At 42.5% G+C, this 20,959-nt stretch overlaps 1 protein-coding gene across 4 annotated transcripts in view; it reads right to left on the bottom strand.

Annotated features, from left to right (window-relative positions):
* GOLIM4 (golgi integral membrane protein 4) overlaps positions 1-18,299 on the bottom strand; it is a 36,682-nt gene extending 18,383 nt beyond the window's left edge. Inside the window, exons 1-3 of one of the 4 annotated variants that reach the window (XM_027784783.2) lie at positions 17,528-18,299; positions 1,619-1,693; positions 344-393 (exon numbers count right to left, since the gene is read on the bottom strand). In XM_027784783.2, coding sequence (XP_027640584.1) covers positions 344-393; positions 1,619-1,693; positions 17,528-17,714 — 312 coding nt within the window. In that variant the 5' untranslated portion in view covers positions 17,715-18,299. The remainder of the gene's footprint in view (positions 1-343; positions 394-1,618; positions 1,694-17,527) is intronic. The other 3 variants (XM_027784781.2, XM_013298147.3, XM_055817174.1) reach the window with 3 other exon arrangements.
* Positions 18,300-20,959: the final 2,660 nt, after the last annotated feature.

Raw genomic sequence — 20,959 nt, 5'->3', positions numbered from 1 at the left:
TTTTCCCTGTGGACTAAGCTACAAAAAGATTTCTAATGCTTTCTTATTCCCCCTTCCCCTTAAAAATAGCAACATTATGTTTGAACTACTGTAATATAAACAGGAAGATGCTTTCTAAATTAATTTTTCTGGAAAGATATTAGCATCTCCTACTACAGCTCAAATAAATGGGATTTGCAGAGCACTTATGCACGCAGAGTAGAAATGGGATAAATGAGAGCTCTTTCAATTAGTATTTTGTAAGACCTCTTCCTCTGAACGTTATAATTGCACAGCATTTCCTGTTTCTTGCAACCCAAATAGCATCAACTATTAAAAACTTGTACTAGGAATGATGACTTACCCTTCCTTTATTTAGCGTTTCCTGTGCTTCTAGTTTATAAACAAGAAAATCTACAACATAAAAGGGAAAAAAACTGATGAAAAAAGCCAGGAAGATTAGAATCTGTACTTAAATAACATCACTGTTGCGTACATAAATTCTCTTAAGAGCTGAATACTTATGCAGTTACAATTTTCCAAAAGATCTTAAAAAGAAACCGACTATGGAGAATTTAACAAAATGCTCAAATTTTGACAAAATATTTTCATTTAAGAGTTTCATACCTTAGTGTGAGAGATAAGGGGTACAGACTACAGGTGGGTAATTAAATCTGCTACACGAACTCTCTCAGTAGAGACCGAGTAACATCATTCAAAAGGAAAAGGACATTTATAAATCCTGTATTCTTGTATTAGGATTTAAAAAAAAAAAAAAAAAAAAGTAGTATGTTTTAAGAAGTATGAAAGTCTAGGCTAAGTTTAAATAAAATTAAAAAAATTTCCCCTTTTATTCCTTGATCCTCTTTAGGATTTGAAAATGCCGACTCGCCTTTGCACAGCAACGGGACAGCTGTACACTAGATGGCCCCAGAAAGCTGCTGAGGACTGCACAGTAAAGAACAATTTCTTACAGGTTCTTTATCTTTGCTGAAGTACTTGCTTTAGTTCAGCAGCTGAGTCCTCAGTCTTAGGAAGAATACAGTCTTACTTTGAAAATTCTAGTGCATTTAGAACAACCAAAGACTTGGAGAAAACTCTGAGGATTGCATTCTGCTGAAGTTTCATAGAAGGCAGATGTGTAAGAAACACAGCGTGTGCCAACCTTTCCCCCTCACACGCACCTAGAACTTAGTTTTAATCAGAAAAAGGTACGTAAGCATGTGTTTACCCTTAAGCATGTGTAAAAATACTGATTCAGAGTCTAATTTCACATTGATGGAATGCAGAAAAAGATCCCTTGAATTTGGTACGAGTGTAAAATTTGCAGCACGCCAGAACAGGATTTAGACACGTCCATACTCCACATACAAGTTAGGTTTATGTACATCGATATAGACGCATTCTCAGTGTGGATTATGCCATGTTGTGGTGATCTGTAAACAGTACTAAAAAGATCAGACAAAATATATATGTAATTAGAAAGACGTACTAAAAAGACCACCACAGATCTGCCAGGGTGGTCCTGCTAACGTGTTACACACTGGTAACTAGTTTAAAATTGAACAAAATACATCTGAAGTTACGTTCTAAAATAATCAAGTTATCTTAAATGTCAAAGTGAAAAGCACATTTTTACCTTCTTTTGCTTTCTTATGTTCAAGCCTTTCCTTTTGTAATGACTTTTCTAATCTTGACCTGTGCTCATATACAACTGAAAAGAGAAATTTTGTACACAATGCATTTTAAAAGTAAAATATACAAAACCCACCACCCACCCCCAGCACACCCAGACAGCATTGGCACAGAACGTACCAGGAAAATACAAGTGAAATGAGGTTATAGGATAAAGGACTGTTTGTATTTCTTGGGACAGTAACTATTTTTATTTTTTGCATGCTTTATTGATCCTGGATTCTGGCTTATTTCCATTGCATAAACATAGAATGTGATAACCGTGTGATTTGTTTATGGTGACAGTCAGCTAAGGCGGACCGACATGAAAGCTACCAAATCCTCTTTCCTTCTTCGGCATGCAGGTATGTATTTTCCATGCTTTCATTCTCTCCTGCCTTATTTGTAAAAAGACAAAGACATAAGACGGGACAACCTTACTGCCAGAGTAAATCCTTGCAGCAAAGAAACTGTCACAAGGAGGGAAGAGAGATGCACAAGAGCAGGACGACTTTGAAAGGTGCAGTAGTACCCTAGGCAGGCTGCTTAGGCTAGGACACGGAGAGCCTGAGATCCGTTCCTAAATTGACCCCAAACCTTGGACAACTCCGTTTTCTGCAGCCTTCTGTTTTGTAGAGGCCGGATAGCAGTATCCTTTCACAGCACAGCGCTGTTGAAGACCCATCAAATGCACAATGAAATGCTCAGGGAGACCTTAGAGCAGCCTCCCCGCACCTAGGGGGGGTTGAAAGAAAGTGGGGACAGACTTGCTAGTAGGGCCTGAACAACAGGGCAAGGGGGAATGGTTTTAAACGAAAAGAGGCTAGATTTAGATTAGATATTATTTACTGTGGGGGTGGGAGGCGCTGGCCCAGGCTGCCCAGAGCAGCTGTGGGTGCCCCGTCCCTGGCAGGGCTCAAGGCCAGGCTGGACGGGGCTGGGGGCAACCTGGGCTGGGGGGAGGTGGCCCTGCCCGGGGCAGGGGGCTGGAGCTAGGTGGGCTTTAAGGGCCCTGCCAACCCACACCAGTCTATGGTTCTGTGATTCTATGAATGCCCTGCATTTCTTAGTAAGCATGTGCTGACAGCAAGTATACATACGCTAAAGCACCTTGTCCTCGCAATATCCATACAATCTAAGAAGGATTTGGCATTTTCTGAGGCTTTTTTTCATCCCCCAATTAAGGAGATAAGGCAGGAAGAACAAAAGAAATCATCTGAAGGGCTAGGGTAGCTAAAGCATAAAGCTAAGCTGGATGCTTCTCTGTAAGGCTAGGGTATCAGAGAGCGCTCGTCAGCAAATCATTTCAGTTTGAGAGCAAAATTTAATCTTCACTGATTTAAAATCTATTTATGCATTTTCTTTAATTGAGTCACAATATCCACATGAGGCTAGGAGATGAATGAAGATGCGGTCTGTGTACAGTGCTTCAGCCAAAAAGCGACAAGCTGAGGTTTTAGGAGCACCACTGATAGCACAACGCCCAACACCCTCAGCAGAGCAGCTAACAGCAGTCATGCAGTGTGTCATGCAGCGTGTTGTGGTCCCCTCCAGCCGGGTCACTGCCTACAACAATACCCATGTGGTTTTTTGAAAAGATGCTCCAGCATCTTTGCCAACCTCTAGAAGCCATTTGAGCCGACACTGCTATGAGAAGAGGTGGCTCTGCTGCTTGTTCTCCTACAGTTCCTTCTTTTGCTCTCACTGCTATGGGTGATGGCCCAGCAGGACCTAGCAGTTGGGGCCAGGGTGTGTAACAATTTCTTCTGGTGGTGGTGCCAGCTTGCACAGTTTTTCAGAGATCAGCAGTGACAACTGGCAGAGCCCTGCAATGCTGGGCAGCATGGCAGAAGATGGACTGCCCTGGGTCTGATCACAGAAAGCAGACAACCTTAGTTCTAGATACTTACAGTATGACAACCACTCCTGGTCATATCAGAGGTCCAACAGACCAACTGTGCCATTTCTCAAGACCTGACAAGGGCAGATCCCCAATACAGAATACACACAATGAGATTACAGTATTTCTTTGGCACCGTCTCCCAGCAATTTATGGCTCCTGAAGACTATCCAAGGCGCCTGCAGGTCTTTTGTGTAAACTACTCCAAAATGGATTTTACATTTATGAATTTGTCTAATTGTTTGTTGTACCCATGCGTATTTAGGACATCCAACATCCTCTGGCAGAAAGTCTCCGCATTTAACTGCCTCTAAAGAAGCATTTCTTTTAGCTTGTGCTTTGAACATCTAGTTTCGGATGTCTCTCGCTAGCAATGGGGCACATCGGTCCCCATTTACCCTTTCCTCATTGTGCTAAACTGAAGGATCGTTATCTGAAATAGCCTACCAAGTCTGCAGCAAAGGAAAGATATTAATTAAAACTCCTGCAAGCGTACAATTGTATTTGTTCAAGCTGTTTTACACAAGTACCTCTCACTATCCAAATTATAATTTGCACACTTTTTTAGAGTTATTAATTTATGTTAATGGAATGTGTGATTTTTTCCTTCAAAACTAGGAAACTACTTTTCTGAGAAGTAAACCATTGGTGAACATAAACCTTCAGCAGGAAGCATCAGACAAAGATTTGTATCTTGACAGACACAGAAAACTCTTCTTGCACCTTAAAACGTGTTCTTAATTCCATCAAGGTGCATTCTGCAGGTTCTTTAGCTACTGGCTTATCTAAAAGTGTTTACGTTTTGGCTTAGAAGCTGCATTGCTAATCAATCCTTGTCACCTATCTCTACTTCCCTATTTATCTTCTAAAGTCAAGGGCATCAGTCAAGATGAACTAATGTATCAACATCTTCTGCAACAAAACAAGCATGTAATGAATATTCAAAAAGTTACCAGCAAGTAAGCTTTCAGAGAAGCAGAGAGAGGAAAAAAAAAAAAAAAAAAAAAAAAAAGGCAGCACTACAGCAATGGTTTTATCTATGCACCAAAGATCATGAATGCCAAATAATGTTGCAAAAAGGCAAAAAGAACAGTGGTTGTAGCATAGCAACTCAGGAGAGAAATGAAAATCCACAATGGGTTTCCCCTCCTCTGCAGTCTGGGGTGGAAATAGGCGTTTTGGCAAACAGACCAAACCACAAATGGATTCAGAGGTAACAGTTTCCATTTCACTTTGTCTTTGCAAGCGTACTTTCCTCAGCTCCTCCTAGTGTTTTAAGAAGTGGGGGGGAGACCCAGCACAACAATCCCATAAGGGCAGGAAGAAAGGAGAAAGAGAAGGCAATAGTTTGGGGTTTAGGTGCTCTGTACCCTTCGCAGCTCACTGCACCTCTGCCGAGCACTGGCTTTCCTGTCTTCACCCTGCTTTTTCAAGCAATGTCTCTCCACCTCTCCCAGGCAGCGCGTCCCCACTGCTACCTCCTGTGTGCTACCCTTTGAAATACTGGAACAAAGCTGGCGATGTCTTAAAATAGCCCTTCTGATGGCCAAAAATGGCTAAGAAAACCTTCCTCCTACACCTTTCCCCTTCTACTTCATTTACTGATTGGTTCAGGATGTTTTTCTCTGATAGAAGTCCCATAACATGCAATGTAATTAAGATGTTGATTGAAAGTAATTATTGAGAAAGCATAGCTTCCATATTTTCTCACTTGCTCTTTTGGGGAGTAGGTTGCAGGTCAGATTTTGTAAGTACCTTACATAAGAGTTTATCTCCCATAAACGTAAATTATTCCCACCAGTCAGGAACTTCCTCGGCAAGAAGAGTCCAAATTACAAGGCTCTTGTACTACAGCAGGGGATTTCTCCTCCTTCACCACCAGCCTGGACATAAGAAGTCTGAGCAAGAATCTTAAAGCAACAATACATTGAAAAACATTTTCCCTATTATAGGTTTCCCATGTGGGAGGTGGAACCTATTATATAAGGAATTTGACAAATTCCTACTGGTATGATGCACCGATGGGGCACTTCACAAATAATTTTTTCCTAGGGCAAGTTCTTAATTTTGTACTTGTCTTTGCACAAATACTTGAACCTTGTTTCTATGTTCCATTTAACAGAATGGGACGGGAAAAAAAAAAAAAAAAAAAAAGAGGGAAAACACTGTCATCTAATAGCTAATATGCACTATTCCAAGGCTGGAATAACTGCAGGTATCAGGAATAACTGCAGGTATCAGTTTAATTGTTTAAGTTACATATATAATGTAACCTACATGAATGAACAAAGAATAACAAACTCACAGAGAGGTGAGCCAGCCTCTAAAAGCACAGCCCAGATTCATAACTGAACACATCACAGCTAATTAAAACACTTTTTGCCTTCAACAAGGAAATATTTTACAGTTCTTGAATTGATCCCAATTAAATCAAGTACTTGAGATTTTTCTCATTCAGAAAATAAAGTGGAGGAGAAGCGTGTGTGTGCTGCTTTATAGGTCCTCAGAAGATTACATCACTTCAACCACTGCTTAACGTTAATTGCAACACAGGAGTCAATGTGATGAAAGCAAGCCTATTTAACAATCACGGTTATTTCTTTTATCTTTGCTTTGCACCTCTAAGCAGTAAAACTATTATTAAGCAAAATAAGCCATTACTGTATATTTAAAAGAAAGTATTTCCTATTGCACATTATCAGCGATTTTATAACTGCATTACTTTGGTATTTTGGCCTGTCAGAAGCATGACTCCAGTCTAAAATGCCCCAGGTCCCACTATCTTACATATTAGAAAATAAAAATTACATTGGGATTTAAATATACACGATGCAAGAAATTTTATTAGTTTCAATGTTATTATTTCTTACGCAATTCTGCAACCTTTCTCTGAGCTTACAGTAATACTTCTATTTTGAAACCGGCAGATTTCAGTAGTCTTGGCAACATTCAATGTTATTTTCTTTCAGCTTGTGGCAGAGTTGAACCGAACCAGCAGCGTGTGGTAAGCCACACTGGCACTTTTCTAGTAACACTATGAAGGCCTGTAGAACATAAACTTGTTATAAAAATACAGTTAATTTCCAATTCTTGTCACTGCAAATAGAACCATTTAAAATGTGAACCCAAGCAAATAGCTTTTCTGCTGAGAGTAAAACATTTCCATGAGCCAACGAAGAATCCCTTCAATATGGGATGTAGGATAGATTTTCTAGTCCAATGACAATAATTAAAAATTTGATCTCGGAAGATTATTTCTTGACTCATCTGATGCTAACATTTCATGCTAGGAGAACATGTTATTAATATAGCAAGACCTGCTCCCCAAGCTTCCAGCTCTGCGTTTGATTAAGTCAGGGAATCAGGCTACAAACAAGGAGATCCACTACTTCACTACTGATAATCTTATCAGAAACTGATCATCAGACTGTGGGTAGCTCCTGGACAAGTATCAGGACTCCCCAGCACAGTACGATCCATACCGGTCACCATATACACTCCATCTATTTCAAAAGAATCTCAATTGGGAGTTTAGCAATAAATGGATACTCCAGCGACACTGCAAACATCTAAGAAACAAGGGAATCGTTCCCACAATAAAGACCAGGAACCCTGTATTTTAAGTATAGCACAAAAAAACAGCATTACAGAAACCATATATTTGCAATATATTGAACAAAATATTGAAGCTATTTCATATTTTATGCCCTTAAAGTTTTCTGTTTTGAATTTATACAAAAAGGACAGAAATAGAAGCCAGCATAAGATGAAACTGATCATGTGTGAAAAACAAGCATATTTCTGGCTTAATTATGAAACAGTTTTGCATACAGGCAGGGATGGACTGTTCTCATTTTGCTCACTGAAAACCATAACTAGCACTGCATGCAGTATAACAATTATGTTTAATTTAAAACAAACTCCTACACTTTTTCAATTTACTCACGTGAAGAACAATCAAGCAACAGTTTTGTCAAATTACAGCCAGTCACTGCAAAAGAGCAGAACTCCTCCTAGCAAATTAAACCATGCATCAGCAGTTGTGCTTAAAAATAACCACTGCTTTGACTTAATTCTCTAGCCATTTATGTTGTTCAGAGTATTAATAATTTTAAGAGAGAAGTTTGTAGTTAATATCTGGGTCTTCATATCCAGGGCTTTCATGTCATAGACCTACCACTGATTTTAGCTGCATGAGGAGAAAGTGTAACATCTGCTTTCAAAGAGTCTGCACAAAAAACAACCTATCAATTAAAATAAGCCTGCTCCTCTAACAGTAACAAACTAGAACTGGAGAATGTGACTTGAGCAAATTATGGATATTTGCGTCTGGCTAGCTTGAGTGCAGAGGGACATCCCGCTGCACTGAGCTCCCAGTGCAGAGCCGTTCTACACGAACGAGATGGACCAACGCCACTAACACGGCTCCACACAGAGCTGTGGATGGAGATGACCAAGTGCTTCACCTGGGTCAAAATTTAGTCATAAACCACAAGATATCTACCCAAAGATAAGAGAGAAATGACTACATGCATTTTTGTACAACATTTTCAATCTTGGAACACTGGAATTTTTTTCTGGCTAAGTTGGAATATATCTGAAAAACCAAAGAACGGTTTGGGAATTACCTGTATCCTGATAGCTGACATGTCACTGGGTGCTGGGAATCCATTAGAGCTCACAGCTGACTCAACTAAAGCTGTGAGACTCCTGCTTTTGGCTCTACAAACTCCAAGTCGGTCCCTGGTGTCTTGCCCAGGACAAGAATTATCACTGATGCTCTCTATAAAACTTGCCTTCTATCAAGCAGTTTTTCCCCACACTAACATTGCAGAGCTTGGTAACAGATTAGACAAGGTATCAGAATTAATCATGACAGATTAGTTCTGATACTTCAAAAAGCTCTGGAATGTGTGGAGAGTTCAGATAAGCATATAAGAAAATTCACATGCCTATCAAACCTTCAGCTTTGCATCCTCAAAAAGGAATGAGGAAATCTGAAACGCAACGTGGAGAAGCGTTGCAGATCATAAAAGTTTTGCTTTGACTGCAGTTCTGGAAATGGGGGAATGCTGGGGAATTTGGCACACTAACGCGGTTTGCCCCAGAAACACATTTATATTTCTAATAGTTGTGGCCTCTATTCATTTATAAGGATGACAGGAAAATTAATTTCTAAACCAAAGTAAACATGTACATTTAATAGAATCCTTTTACTCCACCCTGCCTCATGTACTCCCTTTCTTGGAAGTCAATAACACACCTAGGAAACAGCAGATTTAAAAACAAATTGCAAGATATGTTGGGATGCAGGAAGGTATTTATCATGTTGAAGCAGTAAACTGTAATAGCAGCCGTCAAAAATAAAAGTTTGAGAAAAGGTATTAAATGCGATTAGATATTTAATCCCTAACAGTTAGGCTTCCGACATGACTTTTATTAAGAAAGAGATCATGTTTTCCATCTCAGAAAAGATTTCCTGCAAACTCCACAAAAGATTTTTTCCAGCCTTCGGTGCCACCCACAGTTAGGACATGCTGGGTCAGATTATGCTGTTTTCTATACACCCCTCTATGCTAAAGGTTTGGGGGGTTTAAGTGATGATTAAATGCAAGCAGTTCAAACAAAACCTATGCAGTGATTTTAGACTTACATTCTTAAGGTTAGCAGATTTACTTCTAAAAAAAAAATTCCATTCCCTTTTTATGATTTTCTTCTCTCTGTTATTCTGCCATGTTTGTCATGACACACCAGATGATTTTGAAGAAAACCCATAAACATTCAGAAGAGCCACAGAGACAACAGCTTCCTCCTCACATCATCTCTGAATGTCTGGGTCGACTCAGCTCTCGGCTCCAGGAATCAAGGGCCTGTTCTTTCTCTCAGAAACTGGTTTAGACCTTTTTCAATTTCATGCAGCAGTCTAGTAATTCTATCTACATGGTGTTAGGATCTATAGAAATATATATATATATTTTCAAAAACTAGCACAAAATTGACATTGAAGAAAACCAATGTAATCTGTATATATACACACATGTTGTTTTAACAGTCTCTCCTAACTGAAACATACATTTGCATTTTTATTGTAATGGAATACGGCAAACACTGGTGTAATAGCTACAGTTATCACCTTACAAAACTGCTAAACTGCTTCCTTAAATTACTTCTCCAGAGCTTTAACACAAGGGACTTGGAGTCAGCTCCAGTTGTGTGTTTCAAAAGCTGCATACAGAAATCAATAGTTTGAGTTAGTGGTTCATTCTTTATTTTTCTGGTAACAGAAGATCGCTGTCAAACCTCAAAATATGCATCCAAGTATGACAGATTAACTGAAACCCTGAAAATGGCGTTGTTCAGCATGGTGGCATGGAGAGGAACAGACTTCTTCCTATGCCCTCCAGGGGCACTTCTCTCAACATCTCTGTAATTAAGCCCTGGAAATGACTGCCAAACTCGGGGATCTGAGTCACCTCAGAAAAATAAGATACTAGGCTAAATTCAGATACGTTAGGGGGGAGAAAAAAAATGTAGAGGAAGAGGTGGAGTAATTGCAGTTTCATTTATTTCCTAATTAATGATACATACTAGAAAATCTTGGGAAGTTTGGTTTATGCTAGATTACCAGAAAAAGATCAGAATTGTACCCATCTCAAAAGACCCTTCTCTTTAAACAAAGAGCAGCATCCAAACATGCTGAATTCCTTAAGTCCTTACCTCAGGCTCCAACATGAGTAGAAATTCATGCCCCTGCATCCTAAATATCCCAAGAAAAGACCCACCCGAAAAAAGATTCTTCCTTAATTAGTTGTTCTGTATGGTTCATTTTTTCAGTAATCTAAATTACCATTAAACCTCAAAACAGCACCTGACTTTCAGCAGGAGAGATTTAATTACTTTTTCTATGTAAGGATCCTATTCCAAAATGAGTGAAGTGAACTATATTTGCCACAAACGGCTGGCAATATCCTCACCACTAGACAAGAGATGCTACAATGCATGCTCAAGCCTCAGAGTGGGTGGAAGTCTTACTCATACGGCTGCCCCACCCAGATACACAGGCTGACACGCCCAGCAAAACAGCCAGCCCAATGAGACAATGTGTTTGAACCATCATATTCAAGACTTAAGAATTCCATCAGTTTTACTCATGTAGGAAGCAAGGAAGTAGTTGCACTCTGTTGTTTAGGCTTTGGTTTTTACAGTAAAGCAATAACTCCAGGAACGCGTAACTCTCAGGTATTAACTTTAAAGTTTTGTCAATACACTGCAAAGTCACAACCCTCCCAGGACTCTTCCCACGGTGTGTGCTTAGCACAGCCAGATACCGCTTAAACTGCACTGTTGACTACAGGATTTCTGGCTCAGTTTGCAGTTCAATTGTCAGATCATGACCGTGGCTGCTTCATCCCCTGCTTCTCTACTGGTCTCCCTCCAACAAAGCTGATTATGTTTTAGGTGATGCAGAAGCTTCTGTCAAACCTTTGCCTGCTAGAGATACGTGACAGAAGATGACTGTCAAAGAAGCTGGAAGGAAAACTCACCAAAGCATCCACCCATCTCGCCTCCCTCCTCCTTCCTCAGCTCTGAAGTGTTCATAAACCCAAACAGATCACTCGCTCACAAGATTTGAAAGGATTAAATCATCATCAGTAACAAATAGTTTCAGGATATTGGCTCTATCTTACATCATACTGTTAGCTACGAGGCCCAGTGTTAAATCAGGCAGGGGAACCACAAAACCCAGGGGACAAAATCACTCTGTTACCTCATGCTGCTTAATATTCCTTCAGACTAGATGTTCTCTGATCTCCAGCCCAGATTCCAACTTGGGCGCAGATGTAACATTGCAGCACAGGTAGAAATTTATCCTAGAAGCATTACGTCCACAAGGAAAAGTGATTGTAAGGGCATCTGGGCACAAATTACAGGAATGAAAAAGAATATAAACACAGGCATTTGCTTGATTTATCTTTCAGGTCATAGAATTCAGCTGCTGGGACTCTTAATCCCTATGGACCTAGAAGCAACAAACCAGCTCTCTGAGTTAACTGAACTAAACAAAGCTGTAGCACCTTTTCTGTACTTGGATTATGAAGAAATCTTTATCATTCCAGATAACCCAAAGTCTTCAAGTTGAGCTGCAAAACAGACATATATCTATCTAAGTATACACTTCCCACATACATATAGGTACATACAAATGCATATATATGCATTCACAGCATATAGATCTTCCATACTAAAATTTTGCATAAATTATTTAAAACATTTAACGTGCTTGAAGTATTTAGAACATTAAATACCCAGTGGAAAATGTGAATGGAAGTACAAAAGACAGGTTCTTAGATGAGGTTACAAACCAAAGCACACCATGTCAGGAAGCCAGGTAACAGAATTAGGGATGCTGTGTTTGCCATTTCACACAGTACTGTACTGGGTGTTGAAGTACACCCACGTGCCAATGGTACACAGAGAACTAACCTCTACTATTACAGTGTTATCACAGATCATTCAGATCTCAGATAGCAATAAAACACAACCAGAATAAGCACCATAGTGTGACATGCAATCTGAAACTAATAGGAATGACAGGAATTTAGGCTGCTGTTACGGAGTACAATCAAACCATGCAGGAGCTGCATTGATGTAGCTCTACTTGTATGATGTAGGTGAAAAATAAGCCATCAAAAGTACTGTTAGTTCTTCCTAGCTCTGCCAACTTACGGTACAAGCTTAAATAGAGTACTATAAAAGAGGGTTACATGCACATCTGTATGTACTTCACTAAGAACAGCTTTGGTACCTACGTAGTTAGCATGCAGACTTATTACATATTAACCGCTAAAGTTACGCAGAACTGTGATCTAATATTCTGATGCATTATGCGAATCCCTATACCTAGAGTTGCTATAGATATGATCAACTTCTAGCAGGTCGCCTCCAAGGAGGAGCCTCAATATAGGACAAATGGCACAAAAGGCACAGAGGAATTCTACATTTCCTTCTCAGCTGGTGCTTTCTAGTGCTGGATCAGACCGCTCTGAGGAAATCCACACCTCATCTACAGCAGGACAAACTCTGAACTCTCAAGTTCAGAGTCCCTGCTGGGTTGGCTCCCAGGATTACAGTATGGTCTCAGACTGCACTGCGATTGCCTGAAGCCATCAGGTACGTTCAGGCCTCAAGAGACAGAGCAGGAAAATTAAGGTAGTAAAAGGCACTAAATGTAGGCTGTTGTTAGGATTAGGGATTAAAACAAATTAAAAAGATTAAAATAGTACACAAGGGGTTACTTGGTACCCAGAAGATGAGAAGACAAGCTCTAAGGGCTAAAAAGACATTTGTAGGTGCTTTCAATCTTGAAGCAGTCAAAAACATAATCAGGTTCATCTACAGCTGTCAACGTGTTTCTGTTCCAGCAACTGAAGTCCGTCCCTATAAAGCAAATAGTTTGAAACTTAGTTTGACAGCAGGCAAAGAGCATCAAGTTTTGTTTCCATCATTTTAAGAAATACTAAATAAGATTATCTTCATGTTTTGAACATATAATGCTCAGAGAATGAGATTTAAAAATAATCAGCTTAGCAGCAAGATCCACTTCTCTATTAAAGACCTTATAGGTAACAATGACTTTAGGTTTTCTTAGCAGCCAAGAAATTTTGCGTCACCTCTAAATTTTGCCTCCAGTATTCCCTTTGTGGGTTACAAAAGCAGCCCTACTTTCTCCATGTCTATCAGAATTTTGTTAAAGAGATGAAGATGCCAAAGTTTGACATTCTTTTTTTTTGAGAAATTCAGCTTTCAAATAGAAAATCTTCTACAACGTGATCTGTCTAAAGGGGGTGAGCTTAAGATCCCAGACTCTCCAAACCTGTTATCCTTATCATGTTGTTGCCAAGTCTGCCATCCTTCCAGTTGCGCCCTGGTCTTGAAATTTCAAGAAGCACAAATATTTTGCAGCTGAAGCTGCAAACACCAGAAGAAGCAGAACTCCCCGCAAAGTCACAGATGCATGGGTTAAAGATTTTGAGACCTCTTCCTGCACCATTTTTCATGATCTGTGCATTCTGTCTTGGTAGATCAAAGGGCTATTTCCCCATGCATACAGAAGATTTAGCCTGCTTCACGTGCTGCATTTGAGCAAAACAAGGCAATGAAAAAGATAAAAATCTAAGATGACTGGCTTTTCAAGCAAAAACAGAAAGCTCTGCTCATTCAGGCATGAAGAGCTGGCAAGTACCAAAAAGAAGGTTCTTGTTACCTGCATAGGTGAAAAACCTAAAAAACTGTGCAGAGAGAAAAGAAAACAGTAGAGGGGACAGTCGGAAGCGAAGGGAGGCTGCACTTTGACCTACATCTGAGGATCCTTCTTAATACTGTGGGCAGACCAAAGGCATTCAGGTTGAAAACTGCAACCTTAACACCTAAAGCTGAGGAGTTGCCTATGATCCCTAAGCATTTCACAAACTGACTCAAATTTCACCCAGAAGCCCAAACAGTGCTCCTCTGTGTACAATCAGAAAAGCAACTGTCTTGACAGGCACCAGCAGTCATAACAAAACCCAATGAAAATTCAGAAGACAGGCAATATTTCACTGTCATCCAAGCGTTTCAATCCAGTTGGCCTTCCAGGAGCACAGCCAGCCCGGCACAATACAGCCTCAGGATCCTCAAAAGGACAACTTCAAGAAGTTGCCTTTTATTTTATTTCATTTTTTATTTAAAACAATAATAGCGTATTGATGAAATGGTTGCTCTGGAAGTAAAAATCCAAGGTTCAGTTCTCTCCTCAGCTTGTAATGAGATTTAGAGTCTTATTTAATCACATAGAAGAGAGCTGCAAACACTAAGAAATCAATTACTGTTGATACAGCACCCTCTTTTCTTCCTGGCAATGCTATGTCAATGACTTTGCCCTTTTAACTGGTTCCTGTTTAAAAAAAAATTCAGAGTGCTCCCATCATACTTCAGGCCCCAAAGTTATCTCTAGACCACTATCTATAGAGAACCTGACTACACAGCATGGAAAAGTTAAATTGCACTGCTTTCATAGCAATTATACTTTTAGAGAACAATAAAATGTAATTCAAATAATAATCTCTCGTGTTGTTAAGGACAGCAAAGAGATGTAGCCTAGATACCCTCAGAGGTCTTTTTTTCTTGGCAACAGAAACATTGTTGATTTAAAATCCAGGCCATTTAAAATCAAAAGTTCAAAGTGCAGTCAGATACTGCACCTGCAAGCACAGGATTTTGTTAGCATTTTATGTTGTTTCAAAGTCTTTGTTTACAGAAAATTCCTTCCTGTTGTTCCATATCAAAGAGTTACATAGGCAAAGTTCAGAAATGGTTTTGGTGTTGTATATTACCAGCTAGCATGGTGCTTGTATATCTCCAGGTGAGCTGGGCACAGGCACAGCTCCTGAATTCTCTATGTTCTCCTCACTAATAAACTCCTACTGCAAAAATCCAAGTGATTATACAGGGCAGGCCATCCCAGAGCCATTAAACGTACAGGGAAACACAAGGAGGAAAAGTTTATTTCTAGCTTACTAGGCCCAAATCCTCTGAAGTCCTTAGGCATATAGCTTCCATTTACTTTGGTGGGAAATGAGGCATCTAATGCTTGCTACTGCATTTAGTATGTCTCTGGGCTCTCAGCCTCACCCTCCTTTAGGTATGTTAGCTATTGCCGTAACGCAGAAAAATCTAAGGAACCAATTTTATTGTTATATTACATTCTTCCTTGTATTCTGTGACTTAATTGCCAGTAATTTATTTTTTTTAAACAAGGTTTACTTCTACCATACTAGGCACAGATAACATCTCCTGCTTAATAGGGTTGATACATTGGCATGGGTCCCAGAACGACATGAAATTATTGAAATGATAATCAAATCCAAGTGTCTAGATGAGGTCACAAAAATGATTACAGGACTGGAGCACCTCTCCTGTGAAGACAGGCTGAGTTGGGGTTGTTCAGCCTAGAGAAGAGAAGGCTCCGGGGAGACCTTATAGCAACCTCCCAGTACCTGAAGGGGACCTATAAGACAGATGGGGACAGACCTTTTAGTAGGGTCTGTAGCAACAGGACAAGGGGGAAAGGTTTTAAACTACAAGACGGTAGATATAGGTCAGATATGAGGAAGAAATTCTTCGCTGTGGGGGTGGGAGGCGCTGGCCCAGGCTGCCCAGAGCAGCTGTGGGTGCCCCGTCCCTGGCAGGGCTCAAGGCCAGGCTGGACGGGGCTGGGGGCAACCTGGGCTGGGGGGAGGTGGCCCTGCCCGGGGCAGGGGGCTGGAGCTAGGTGGGCTTTAAGGGCCCTGACAACCCAAACCAGTCTATTGTTCTGCGACTCTAAATGTATTAACGTTTTCAGATCCTGGTCTGTATTTTACATTTCTCATTGATACACTGAAACAAGCAAGAGAATACTCAACGCAAAATGCAGCATTGTCACCACGTTTATCAGCTACTAGTTGCCTGCTGCTTCCATGCACTTACTACTCAATATAACATTTTGGACACAGAAAGTTTAAACTAACAGTCCAGACCCAACATATGTGATCAAGATAATCTCTCCTCTGTGTTAGGATAAAGTTTATTGCATGCTCCTCTTTTGGTATAGCCAGAGCAACAGAAAAAGCTGACTTGTTGAATTTTAGCTCGAGAACAAGATGTTCCTGTGTCCTCTTCAAATACTGTTGGCAAATATACAGACTAGCAAAAGTAGCCCTTTAGCCATCTGCCACATACCCATCTCCCAGCCAAACACTTGCACCTTTTTCGTGACTAAAATGAAGGTTTCTGTCAAATTTTTCCATGGCATTACCTGGAAATGGCTTGAAATCAAAACACTAAGTAACGATGGTCTCAGATCACAGCTAAACATATTCAAGTAACAATTCACTGCAAGAATCTAACAGAACAAGCCCAGTTCTATGCTCTCTGCATAAAAACTGTATGCTTCTAGGCAAGGTTTTTTTGTATGCTTCCTCAGTGAAAAGTATGGCTGAAGATCACCCTGAAGTTAAGTACTGTTACAGCTGCTAGAGCAGACCACTCTTGTTCTTGTTTTATACAGTTTTGAGAAATAAAACTCCGAAGAGTTTTGAAAGTTGGCTCTGGACTTTGTATATGCCAAACTGATAACCTTGGACTTGACACTTAGAGAGGCGCTGAGGTCTTGCACTTCCTAGAGTATGGCTGTTTCACGTATATATCTGCTGCTTTGCATCCAATTTCTAAACACGCAGATGTCAGACATCAGCATCTTTTCATCTTCAAGTACAGGATGCCCACAACTGCTGCATCCTCAAACCAAGATACACAAGGATCTGTATTCACGTGGCAGCTTTAAGCCAAGTAATTAAAAGTTATTCCAAAAGTAACAGGATAGCGTCATCCAAATAACCAATTAGAACTTGACTTTCAAAATACCCTTTACGAAACGTTTTATGAGAATAGTCCTCTCTACCCTCCTGGAGCTATTTAAGGTTTATGCTGCCCAGGAACTGCAGCTTTGCATTTTTGCAGCTGAACGTTCTCTCAGCAGCATAAAGTTAAGACTGCTAAGACAACACAGAAGCACGCCAAAGTCCCAAAGCTGGATGTGGTCTGTACTGTTAGATGAGCGGCAGAGCAGTATGCCTGCCTTTCCCATTCATACCAGGAATTGCCAAGGGACGTGCAGTCCTTTGGGAGTAAGAGTCGCTCTATGAAACGTGTGGGAGTGAGGGGGAAGGAGAGCTCTCTGGAGGTCCGTGACAAAAGCTCCCACTGAATTCAGTGGGGGTAGGATCCTACCGAAACCCCACAGGCTGGAGGGGGAGATGGAGGAGAAGCGCATAAGCAGCAAAACTTTGTGGGGGGATGGACAGCTGGAGCCCAGAGGACGAGGAGGAGGAAGAGGAGGGGGGCATTCTGCAAGCCTTAGGAAAGGGCAGCAGAGGCTGCTGCCGAGGTAGGTACCTTGTAACTGAGCCGAGAGGGACTCTTGATGCTGCTGGTACTTGAGCGCTGTGGCCTCAGCCTTCCTCAGCTGGCCCTGCAGCTCGTAGTAGAGCATCGCCCCGTAGAGGAAGCCGAACACCACCGTCAAGAGCAGGAGGGTCTGGAAAATCCGCTTCTGTTTTCGGGAGCACATCCCGTTGCCCATGTCCCCGGCGGGGTCCCGAGGGCCCCCGCCCCTCACGGCTTAGCAGCGGGCGGCTGGAGGCGGCGGACGACGAGGCGGCGACATCGGAGGCCCCAGGCCCGCGCCGGGAGGACGAGGAGGGAGGGACGGAGGGAGGGAGGGGCCGGCCGAGCGCCTCAGCCCCTGGGCACCGCCGCGGCCGCGACGCCCCGGGCGGCTTCCCCCTGCCTGCGGGCCCTGCGCGCCGCAGCGCGGCCGGCGGGACTCTGCGCGGCGCGGGGCGGGCGCCCCAGACGCATGCTGCGGCCGCGACGCTGCCCGGTGCCCGCCCGGCCCTGCGGCGGCGGGAGGGGGCGGCCGCCGGGTCCCCGCGGCAGGCGGCGGGCAGCGGCGCCGAGCTACCGCGGCCTGCGGGAGCGGGGCTGCGGGGCGGGGGCGGCTCCCTGCTCGCCTCAGGCGGCGCTTCGGCCCGGCCCCGCCGCGGGGACCCGCCCGGCCGGTGGCTCGGCCGCCACCTGAGAGGAACAAAGGCAACTTCCCCGGCCCCGCACTTACGTGTCACCACCGCTCCGCCGCGGCTCCCCGCCGCGGGATCCCCGAAGGAAGTCCCGCTCCGGGCGCGGCCTCATTGGGCCCGGCCGCGGGTCTCTCCCCTCCCTTCGGGGCGGCAGCGCCTGAGCGCATTGGGTGCCCGCCGCGTCCGTCCGGGCCGCCGGGCGCTTCGCTTCCCTCCGCCCGCCCCTCGCCTCACGCCCGGCCCAGGCCAGGCCGACCCGACCCGGGGCTGCGGGCGGCGGGGCGGGCTCCTGCGGGGCGGCCGGGGCCTGCGCGCTGCCCGGCCCCCGTGAGGGAGCGGGCTGCGGGTCGCGGGTCGCCGTGCGGTGCCTGGCGGCCGGGGCAGCCGTGGGGCAGCGCCGGGGCAGAGGGTGGCGCGGCCTGGGGCGGGCGGAGGGTACCCGCCCCCCGCAGCCGCCGCGGGGTCTCGGGCTGTGAAAGCTCCAAAGAGCCAGTTTTTCTAACTAAACGCCTCGGGTTTTGACACCCTTCTTCAGGTTAGTTTATGTTTCCCATAGCTGGTTGGCTGCGCCTTCCTTCGGGGTGCCAGCCAGCCGCGCCCCAGAGGTGCGGTGCGTCGCCCTTGGCCCAGAGCCGAGCTCAGGCCGCTGGTGAACCCTGACTGGGGTTGGGGCATGTCTGTGGTAACGCAGGGCTCCTAAATGCTCCTAAATTCCGTTCTCCTGCCTGGGCAGGTGAGACAGGTCTTCAGGCATTTATGCTCAGCCAGCATGAGTTCAGAACCAGCGTAGCTAGCATTCTCTCTACTAGTGTGTTTTGTTACAGGGAAGAAACAAAACAAACAACCAAAACAAACAACCAAGACTCAGGCTAAACCAGAAGTAATAATAAACAAACAAAAAAAAATCCAAGACATACTCCAAAGTTATTTTTTCTAGATATATCCAGCTCATTGTTCTGTGTTTTTCACAGGCATTATTCAGGCCTTAAAAGAAAAACTGCATTAAAGAAGCTTAAACATTCATTATTCGAATACTCTACATATACCAGTAATTAGTAGCAGTCAGTACCACAAGCTGGTATGACTTCTCTCTAAATGTATTTCAAATTTATATCGGTTGTCCTGTAACAGAATGCCTTGCTCTCTGTTCAAGGGCTGTTGGAAATCACGTGGTAGGCACCCAGGAAACAACTGTAATTGCTTTGAAAAAGTGATACTTTTAAAAAAGAGCAACAACATATTCTTTTCCCTTGCTTTAAGAAGATTCCTGAAGTTACGTTTAAAGGCTGTTGTTCAAAACCATGAGTGTTTCAAATTGACTAGATAAGTTTTATAGTATCCATTTCTTTCACGAAGTAGTCCCAGTAGGTTTCTTAGTATCACCTGAACTGCAGCTTCCCTCCCTTTCCCAGACTCCTTCAGAGATGTTCTGTCTTTGCACTACCAGGCTCCTCAGGTTGAGCTCAGTTAAGGAGAATGAGACAATTATTTCTAGACTGAGACTTTGAAATTACTGAAGATGATTTATACTTCAGTGTTGCAGTTATTCAGATTACTTAATTTCTTGAGCTTCCACTTGTTGCTTACCTTACTTTTTCTAACACTAGTCTACACCTCTGGTTTCGATCACTTTGCACTGGAGAACAACTGGCTAACCAGTAACTTCATCTGAATGTGGTAGTCACTTTGGGTTATCATTATGATGAATAGACACCATAAATTTAAGAAGAGACTGAACTGACACCGCTACTTAATACCTATTCCAAATACAGTTAATTGATTATGGTAATGTAAATATACTTAATCTGCTTGTAGAAATTGGCAATATCATTAACAAATGCTGAGAAAAGAGCAAATGAGTATCTCTCTTTGCTTAATCAAATATTACTTATATTCAGTAATAGCTAGTGATATATCTCCTCTTCAGCTCATGTAAATTGTGATTCTTCATGAGAAAACCAATTAGAGTTAAAATGAGGAATTTATTGGGAGCAAGGGACTATTATGTGAAGCTATTAGGCAAATTTGAATTGGAAGTCCCAAAATAGAAAGGTTTGGACCTAAAAGAGACTGTAATATATTAAAAAGCATTAAATTAGTTGCTAGGAGAGGAATGTTACTTTGACTAATCACTGAATAAGTTACTGATATAATCAGAAAAGATGGGGAATAAGTGTGTTCTGAGCCATGTTGTACCATGGGAAGCGTGCTTGGAGGCTGCAACAGGGAATTAATGGGCAGGCATTTATACACACCTATTTATCATCTTTAGTTTAATTTCCTAAGCAAATGAGGCTTGTGCAATCAAACCGTCTGCCAGTTTGTGCCTTGTAAGTACAAGCAGTTGGCCAATGCATTGGCCAATTTCAAACAAATTTAACCGGGCTGTAGAAATGTTGAGCAAAAAACGAAGTTCCTATAAGTTTTGAGAAATTAAAGGAACAATACCTAAAGTATAACCCCCTGAGTTCCCTAACTGAAGAAAAGGCTACGTGTGCTCAGACTCAGTTGGATAACAGAGAACCTGTTCAGGGGAGAGAAATATCCCATTTCTTTAGGACATGTGTTCTCACCATCAAACACAAGGTGTGGGAAGCCAGTCCTTAGTAAGTCTGGAAATCACAGAACTACATGGGGTTTTTTGTTTCCTTTGTCTGGTTTTCTCCTCTTAAAATGTAATTCTCTTGTATTTTCTTTCATTTTTTTCACTGTGAGTTTAACTAAGCTTGATACCATGATTATTATGTAC

The sequence above is a fragment of the Falco peregrinus genome, chromosome 12, assembly GCF_023634155.1.
Source record: "Falco peregrinus isolate bFalPer1 chromosome 12, bFalPer1.pri, whole genome shotgun sequence".
Taxonomy (NCBI): domain Eukaryota; kingdom Metazoa; phylum Chordata; class Aves; order Falconiformes; family Falconidae; genus Falco; species Falco peregrinus.
This window is presented reverse-complemented; position numbering and strand designations above follow the sequence as displayed.